Raw genomic sequence first — 9467 nt, forward strand, 5'->3', positions numbered from 1 at the left:
GGGGTGTTTGTGGTCCGCACAGAACTCTTATTTGACATCGTCCCAAGTTACTGTAAGCGTTATATGCTACGCAAGTTTTTTTTTATGCCACGCAAGTCTACAGTGGGCGGATGAGACAATTTGTTCTTCTGTTGTCTTTGACAGCTTTTAGGTGCGTTATTGGCAGCGCCACATGAAAACATGGGGACATTTTTTAAGACAATAATCGCACAACCTATTCAATATTCTATAATTAAATCAACTAATCGAATATTCGAAAATCGTGACCCATCCCTAGTTAAAATCAGTATCGCCCAAAAAAAATCCTATCGGTGCATCCCTAACTATGACTCGTGAGAATATGAAATTTATACTCGAGGAGGAAAACTTAAACACTTACATTTTATTCAGAGGCCTAAACAGCAAAATATGCAATTTGGTGCACTTGCTAATATTTATACCAAAAAGTAACATGAAATTTTCATAGTTTGTAAGTTGCTTAGTCCTATAAATTATGTTCTTGAAATTGTGAAATATCAATAACAACATAACTTATTATGTTTACTTCATAAAAATCTTTACAATTTTTACAATTGCACTAAAGCGCCTTTTACTTGCTAAAAAGTACAAACTATCAATTGCATGTAGTAGATTATGTACAACAGGTTTTTCAGTAGTTTTAACCATTGGTCATTTAGAGGCCTAAGAAATCCATGTATCAAATGTGACCCTGGAGCACAAAACCAGTCATAAGTCACACGAGTATATTTGTAGCAATAGCCAACAATACACTGTATGGATCAAAATTATCGATTTTTCTTTTATGCCAAAAATCATTAGGATATTAAGTAGATCATGTTCCATGAAGATATTTTGTAAATTTCCTACCGTAAATATATCAAAACTTAATTTTGGATTAGCAATATGCATCGCTAAGAACTTCATTTGGACAACTTTAAAGGTGCCATAGAATGGACTGATACAATATTTTAAATGTTCTCTGATATCTACATAGAAAGTATGTGGCTTATGTAAGGGTAAAAATTCTCCAGAAACGGTTTTACATGTCCATTTACAACCCTAGAATTTGTCCCTAGAATTAAATGGTCTGTTATCAGTGGCGGCTCGTGGGTTTTAAAATAGAGGAGGCACACTAATTGTATTGGTCTGGGATCCCTGCCGATTATTATTATTATTATTTGCTTAACCACTTTAAAATGGCTTTTTGGTTGCTATTAGTCAGAAAACGTAAAGACGACGACACACATACAGCAAGATAATATAATTCCTGGCCTATCACTTGAAGAAAACATCCATCCCTTCTTAAAAGTCTGTGTTAAAAGAGAGCTGCCTGTTGTGACATTGGTACTTGGTACAGTATCAGCGCAGCGGGAGACATTCAAACTAATATCAAGTAATTTACGTCTCTGTGATGATTGGTTGATATCAGAAGGAGGCTAGCCTCCCTTGCAAGGTTTCTTTTCTCAACACTCCTCAGCGCTGAAAGTGAACACTCGATGGTGATTGGCTAATTTTTTTTTTCTTTTACCAAAGGAGGCACGAGAGCTCAGCTCTCCCCCGGCCTTCCCCTCCCCTTCTCTATCATTTAGCGGTTGTAATTGCATCAGCAGATTCGGCACATTCACGATAGAAAAGCGACGCTTTCCAACTTGTTATGTAGTAACATGTTATGGTATTACAGCTGTGAAATTACAAACAAAAAATACTCATTCTGAGACATGAACTGAAATGAATTGTGAATTTTAATTAACAAGTTATGGTATTACAGCTGTGAAATTACAAATAAAAAATACACATTCTGAGACATGAACTGAAATGAACTGTGAATTTTATTAACATTAAATCGTCCTCCTCCCATTTTCACCTCAATTTTGTGGAAGCTGTGCCTCCCCTGACGAGCCGCCGCTGTCTGTTATTACCTTATTTGGAAGGGTCATGAATAATAATGTTGAGCCCTGCTCTGATTGGCTGTTTCACAGCGCGGCTCATTTCAGTAGCTCACACAGCAAACAGATCTCTACTGTCCGGCGTGAACGATGGAGAGATTAGGCATCCAACCATATATGTTTGAGTCTGTATCAGACAAAGATACAGATTTTGAGAGATTTTGTGAACGAGGCTTGAGAGAGAGATGTGAGTGAGATCCAGCTGTTATAAGTGTTTTTGGACTTGTCTTTTCCACTTTTTTGACACTTTAGAAAGTTAATAATAATAATATCTTAATAGCAAAAAATGTGAAATAATTTTGGTTTATTTTTATTTATTTATCGGTTTTTGTTTGTTTTAATAGCAATATCTGGCAACACTGCATCGATGATTCGGCTGTGCAGGTCTTATTATTCAACTATGCCAAGGTAAATACAGTTTTCCATTTTATGGCACCTTTAAAGACGATTTTCCTCAATATTTTGATTTTTTTGCACTCTCAGATTCCAGATTTTCAAATAGTTGTATCTAAGCCAAATATTGGCCTATCCTAGCAAACTATACATCAATGGAAAGCTTATTTATTCAGATGATGTATAAATCTCAATTTTAATTAAAAAAAAGACTCTTATGACTGGTTTTGTGGTCCTGGGTCACAAATGTGATATAGTAGGCTTTGTTGGGTAAATTCATGGGTCCAGGTGTGAGGATTGCCGGAAAAAAAAAAACTTACTGATTGCCCCTGCACCGAAAGTGTCATCATTGAACTGGTCAATTTCATCTTCCTCTACCAACCCTTCCTCCTCCAGGGTGCAGTCATCGTCAAAAGACTGCAAAATAACACAGAAGCAACATAGATTCAATATATACATTTTCAACATGTCATAAATTAGGGGATCGAACTTAAGGAGGTGGAAAACTGTGGTCTTAAGGAAAGATGATGCTGTAGCCACATGCAAAGGTAAAATATGGTCCTTGTGCTCACCAAAAACTAACATGATCAGTGGTAGAGGACATCTTAATCTTAATTATTTAGGTCTTTTAACAACTAAAAAGATGCATTACTCCTTAGAAACAGTTTATACATGTTCCCAATACGGAGTATGCAAACTGCTAAGTGCAGAATCATTTAATGTTACAGAAAACTGCAGATAAAACAATCTTACAGAAACCTTTTCGCCATGAAAACATCATCCTCAGAGTGACGAAATAAATAAAAAAGCTTGGGAAATTAAAGTGATCCCAGTGCGTTTACATTGCCCCGGTTAGTTGATGTACTAGCACGGCCTCGCTAACATGCTAACAAGGCCAAAGGTTTAATAACACACATCTGGGCCACACTGAACTCAAAACAGCGGGTATTCGCTAAGGACAGTTGGCTGTTATAGATTTCATGAAGCTTTTACAGCTTGTTCAATATCAACACCAGAGGAAACTGATGGTTAGGCCTCACAAACAATTTTGTAGTGTCGAAAAACAAAGCCGCAATTTTCCATAAAAATGTAAATCTTCTAAACAGCACTTGTCAGATTAAATCTATTTGAAAAGAGCCATTTCGACATGCACTTGGTAAAAAAAAAAAGACAAAATTTACCTGAAAATGGAACATGTGTCTGTGTTAAAAGAATCTCGTTTGATTCTTCTGCGCGAGACGCCGCGCGCGCTTGACACGGCACGAGACGAGATTCCTCGCGCGCGAGCTTAAAGCCATGCACACGGCGTGAGTGCGGTAAAAACACTACAGGAGCCTATACTGTGCTGCTGACCATAATTTATGTGTTATAAAAGATCCAGTTTTCTGTTTGTGTATTTTGGAATGTTCCTGTTAAACATACAAAAAATAAAAATAAAAATAGGATATAGAAAATTGATTTCAAATTATGATATAAATCCCCTTAGGAAAAGAGTCCTTTTCACATTCCACTGGGTTTTTTGACTAGCAAATATACCATTGTGGTGTGAGAATGAGGAAACTGGGAAAATAATTAAGAAAACAAAAAGCGTAATGGTATTATTACAGCATTCTTCAAAAGTACTTACAGGACCATGTGAATACTATGGTATATAATGTAATTATTCAGCACCATGGTAACTGTGAGATCAGGGAAAGTTGTCACAAGCTTTATTTTAGTTGCTACAAAGATTTGTGTCAAAAGTGCTGGTTGTCTTTAGAATGGTTTCGAACACGAAAAACTTGGATACATTTTGTGAATTCTGTTTGATCTAATAACATATTTTTATTTATTTATTTTTTCTTTTTATTATTATTATTATTATTTCTGTAATAGCTGTGAAACAAGTGGCCACACATGCATGCATTCAGAAAGGAATCAGCTACCTATTGTTTAACTCAATGTTATTAGGGCATGTTGTCACATGTTTAAAAAATAATGCACATTAAGAAACAAATGTGAAACAATATAAATGTATTCTATAGGAACACTACTAAAATAATTTGCAACCATTAAACAGCTTTAAACTGTATTCATTTTATTATATGAATTTACATATCTGGTTGTCTTTAGAATGGTTTCGAACACGAAAAACTTGGATACATTTTGTGAATTCTGTTTGATCTAATAACATATTTTTATTTATTTATTTTTTATTTTTTTTATTATTATTATTATTTCTGTAATAGCTGTGAAACAAGTGGCCACACATGCATGCATTCAGAAAGGAATCAGCTACCTATTGTTTAACTCAATGTTATTAGGGCATGTTGTCACATGTTTAAAAAATAATGCACATTAAGAAACAAATGTGAAACAATATAAATGTATTCTATAGGAACACTACTAAAATAATTTGCAACCATTAAACAGCTTTAAACTGTATCCATTTTATTATATGAATTGACATATGCAGTTTGATTTACTTAAAGGGGTCCTATTATGCTTTTTAACTTTTTCAACTTTAGTTAGTCTGTAATGTTGCTGTTTGAGAATAAAAAAGATCTGCAAAGTTACAAAGTTCAAAGTCCAATTCAAAAGGAGATATTTTATTTAACATAAATCACTTTTCAAAAACTACAACGAACGACTCGTTTGGACTACAACTCATATTTTCCGGGATTTGTGATATCACAAATACTGACGAATGGGACGAGACCTGGCTGAGCTGCACTAGAGAAGGCAACGAGTGGTATGTCGGAGACACGCTAGCTTTCCCAAGGCAGACGAACTTAGAGTGGTTACAATCATCCGGGTTTAAATCGCACTCAAATTGATTTGATTTTGAGCAATATTTACACTGAAGCTGGCAGGTCTTGTCACGCCCCTATGGTAAGGGGCGTGACATTTCCCGAGCAGGCGCCGAGTGCTGCCAATCACAGCACGCACTGGCCCAGCAAACCAATCACAGCACGCACTGGCCCAGCTAACCAATCACAGCACGCACTGGCCCAGCTAACCAATCACAGCACGCTCCGTCCCAGCGAACCAGGGCCTTCAAGCCGTTCATGCCAGACTGAGGAGAGAGGTGTTGTAATAATGTAAAATACGTGAAACAATGTTTTTCGAACTACCTAGTATGAGAGCCTGTTCTAGTACACCCCCAAAACAAAATCAAGACTTTCTAAAAGAGCATAATAGGACCCCTTTAAAATGTTGTTATGGTGATAACGCATTACAAGTAATGTGAGTTACATAATCAGATTACCTTTTCAAGTAACTAGTAAAGTAACCTATTGTTCAGTACATAATTTTGGCAACAGTAAAAGATATTTCTTCTTACCAAAAACATCCCCAAGATTTTTTTTAAAACTTATATATATATATAAATAGACAGTCTCCAAAATATGTGGCACATATTGATTTTTCTTTTTAATTTTGCAACAAAATTAACAGAAAATACAACATTTACACGAATAAAGACAAACAATTTTTTAAACAATACAATTATAAGTGGATTATTACACTATATGAAATTTGTATTTATTTTATTTTTTATTTTTGTAATAGCTGTGAAACAAGCACATACATTCATTCAGACAAGAACAGTTTAACTCAACAATGCTATTGGGGCATATTGTCACGTTTAAAAAATATGCACATTAAGAAAAAAATGTGCTACAATGTAAACAGATATTCTATCAGCACACTACTAAAATAATTTGTAACCGTAAAAAGCTTTAAACTGTATTCATTTTAATAGTTATTAGAACTGTTTAGATATACAGTTTGATTTAACTTTTAACTTTTAATTTTGTTTTTTTTAATTAAAAAGTTTTTTTTTTGTTTACTAAATTAGTTCAGTACATAATTTTGGCAACAGTAAAAGACGTTTCTTCTTACAAAAATGAACATTCCTAAATAACAACGGACATAACCAAAAATTGTTTTTAAATAAATAGATTTACAAACTTTTTTTTTTGTATAAATGAATGGTCTCAAAAGATATGTGGCAGGTATTGATTTTTCTTTTTCATTTACAGAAATAAAGACAAACAAAATATTCTAAACAATATAATTATACGAGTATTATTACACTATAGGAAATGTATTAAATGAACTAAAACGTATTGCACTTTTGAGGTCTTACAAGCAAGTGAATTTTGAGAGTTTTTTTTAAAGAACTCAAATATCTATCAACATCTTTATGAAAATAAAAAATAAGGTATTTTCTTTAAAACAAATTATGAATGTAAAATTGTGTAAGATATAACAATAAACGCGCAGATTGATTTTTTTTTTTTTTTACAAATAACAAACAGAGCATAGCATAAGACAGTCAGTACTATACAAAGTGTGACATTAATTAGTAACGGGAACTGAAAATAATGTCATAATAACGCGCAGATTGATTTGCATTTCCCTTTTAGTGTACGAATGACGTCACGCGCGTCTGAAATCTCGCGATAGTCTGTGGCTGGGCCCGTTTTGCGGGAACAGCGTCAACAGAAAAGCCGGGGGCCGTGAATGACGCGTGGTGTGCTTGCTCTATTTGGGCAATATTTCGAAACTTCCCAATCAAACCTATATACTTTTTCGGCTTTTCGTACCTGTTTTAAACGGAATTACTCGTGTCCATAGCGAAACAACGGAATTAGCCAGCCCATCATGTCCCAAACAGAAAGCAGCATGGAGCAGGAGCAGCGGGAAGAGCCGAGCCAACTCGACTCGGCCGGTCCGGCAGAGGTGAGCGCTTCTTTCCCATCACTTCCCACTCATAATTACACCCCAGTTTACCTGGGACTTTAAAACACAGACTGATGGAGCTGGAAACGAGGCGCCGACGAACCATCCGATCGCGGTTCTCTAAAGTGTAACTGTTAGCTGAAAGTTTTTGTTAGCATGTATTGTTCCGGCTCAGATGTAACGTTATAGATGAGCAGATTGGCGTCCATTTTCACACTCATAACAACATCTGATCACGTTTGGCCCTGGTAAATTAGCAGATTTGTGGATTGAGTTAGACAGATGGCCGGTTTGATATGTTGTTATCGTCTAATTAAACTTAATATCAATGGTGTTGTTATTCTGCTAATTTTAAAGCAGTACTTTAAACATGTTACGCTATATGGGTCAGACAGGTACATTTTTATGGCTTGAGCTGCAGTTATCCATTTGCACTCTTCTTCTTATTGTACGTTAGACTTCATTCAAAATAAACGTTCCGTTCTGCTGGTTTTTATGTGACGTTCCTGTAGTGTGACTCTAAACGGGGAATTACCCGCCATCGGAACGATGCGATGCCACAAAAGTCACCGCACAATGACATTTATTAGACGCACTTCAATGCTTACTACGTTGTCGTTTAGGCGTATTTTAAACCAGTGTGCTGCTTTCAGTAACCGCGTTATTAAATTGAACTAACGTTAGTATGGCTGTGAAAGTGAAGTTCCGATTGAACGTCTAGAATCGCAGTAACGACCGTTAAAGAACAACGCTTGCGCAGTAATCTTCAGGTTATGCCTTCATAACGTGTCGATATTTTGAGGTCATTAGTATATCATTAAAATAGAATGCACGCATTTAAAACGTATGTTTATCGTATTGAAAACGGATTAAAAGTACTGATGACGTAATTGTGCCTTCGTGGGCGTATCCAAAATATTGTCCAATCAAATGCTTCTTGAGTGAAATATCCCTAACCTTTAAAGTCGGCATGCAATGAAAATTCACTCATTTTTATATGCATGTTGGAGATCTTATTGTGAATGGTTCATCCATGCATATTTCTTTTTTTTAATTTATAAATGTGACCTTAATTTTTAAATCAAATGCTGTAAATTGTATAAAAGTATATCACAATATGTGCGAAAGACTGTCGTTGGGAAATATCGAAATGGAAAAACAAACTGTCCATCAATTTTGTCTAAGTAATTTATATTTTTTCTTGCAGTAAAAGTTAAAGCATAAATTACATTTATTGTTTCTCTTTAAGGATGATGCTTCAGAAAACGGTCAAGATGAAGCATCGGATACAGCAATGGATAGTGAAGCGCAGTCGTCATCACCTCCCTTGGCAAAGGAAAAGGACCAGCCGGGTGGATATGAAGAAAAAGTGGTAATGCATTTAGCCTTCCATAAAAGTCAAAGTTAGTTGAGGTATAAAATGCATATTACGGTTATGCAAGAATGTTGATCCATAAGCAGACGTGACGTTGTGTGTTGTTGACTTCTACTGCTTTGTTTCAACAGAAAACAGACCGGACCAACAGATTCGAGTACCTCCTGAAGCAAACTGAATTGTTTGCTCATTTCATCCAACCAGCTGCCCAGAAGACCCCAACTTCACCTCTAAAGATGAAGCCTGGCCGCCCTCGCATAAAAAAAGACGAGAAGCAGAACCTGCTCTCTGCTGGAGAGTGAGTTTGCCCACACTGTTCCAGCAGAATTGGTTTCACAAGTATTTTTCCCATTTGTTTTCTCCATAAAGATCATGCTGCCAGTGATATAGATGTTTAACAACTTCATATTTTTCCTAGAGTGACTGTAATTTCAATTTTAATGCAAAGTTTTCCTTATACTCGGTTTTGTCATTTGTTAGTAATAATTTTTAAGTTAGTATTATTTTTATGTAATTTCTGTTAGTAATATTTGTTGTATAATATTTTTATTTAGTAATTATATTAGTTTTAAAGTCCTAGTAATATATGAAGAGTTCATTTGCAAAAACCGATAACTCCATTTTTATTTTTTTTTCAGAAATCAGGTTTTTTTATTTTTTATTGCGCATTCCAAGTAATATCAATCAAACTGCAGTTGGGTTGTTTTGATTAAGTATTAATTGAAAGTATGTTTTTTAAAATTTTTTTTATACATATTAAAAGTTTGTTTTATAGCAAAAGCAGATAACTCCACATTTCATGTTTTAGAGTTTAAAAAAACACTCGTTTAATCTTTGTAGTCTCCTCAGATGACAATGTAGATACCTGACAAACGTTGTTGTTGTTATGGATGTTAAGACAAAACTGGCTTTTTTGACAAAATGTGTTTAGGGTTCAGATTGTGCTATATGTGCACGGCAATCAGCTCTTTTTTTTTTTTTTTTAAAGTGGCGTTTATCGGTTTTTGCAAATGAACTCTTCATATGTA

At 35.0% G+C, this 9467-nt stretch overlaps 2 protein-coding genes and 1 long non-coding RNA gene across 4 annotated transcripts in view; 2 read left to right on the plus strand and 1 right to left on the minus strand.

The window, feature by feature from the left end:
* The window catches only part of patl1 (PAT1 homolog 1, processing body mRNA decay factor), a 21294-nt gene extending 17667 nt beyond the window's left edge, over positions 1 to 3627 (minus strand). The window contains exons 1-2 of one of the 2 annotated variants that reach the window (XM_016574456.1): positions 3521 to 3625; positions 2660 to 2756 (exon numbers count right to left, since the gene is read on the minus strand). In XM_016574456.1, coding sequence (XP_016429942.1) covers positions 2660 to 2756; positions 3521 to 3535 — 112 coding nt within the window. In that variant the 5' untranslated portion in view covers positions 3536 to 3625. Of the gene's footprint in view, positions 1 to 2659; positions 2757 to 3520 lie in introns of both variants that reach the window. The other variant, XM_016574457.1, reaches the window with a different exon arrangement.
* Positions 1 to 9467, plus strand: part of LOC107757076 (uncharacterized) — a 26938-nt gene that overhangs the window by 1931 nt on the left and 15540 nt on the right. The window contains exon 2 of the long non-coding RNA XR_001641893.1: positions 1590 to 1594. This is a non-coding gene — a long non-coding RNA (uncharacterized LOC107757076). The remainder of the gene's footprint in view (positions 1 to 1589; positions 1595 to 9467) is intronic.
* smarca5 (SNF2 related chromatin remodeling ATPase 5) overlaps positions 6799 to 9467 on the plus strand; it is a 10869-nt gene continuing 8200 nt past the window's right edge. Inside the window, exons 1-3 of the mRNA XM_016574455.1 lie at positions 6799 to 7064; positions 8314 to 8436; positions 8571 to 8737. Of these exons, the coding sequence (XP_016429941.1) occupies positions 6987 to 7064; positions 8314 to 8436; positions 8571 to 8737 (368 nt within the window). The 5' untranslated portion in view covers positions 6799 to 6986. The remainder of the gene's footprint in view (positions 7065 to 8313; positions 8437 to 8570; positions 8738 to 9467) is intronic.

Source organism: Sinocyclocheilus rhinocerous, unplaced genomic scaffold, assembly GCF_001515625.1.
Source record: "Sinocyclocheilus rhinocerous isolate Xijiao unplaced genomic scaffold, SAMN03320098_v1.1 scaffold563, whole genome shotgun sequence".
Lineage (NCBI taxonomy): Eukaryota > Metazoa > Chordata > Actinopteri > Cypriniformes > Cyprinidae > Sinocyclocheilus > Sinocyclocheilus rhinocerous.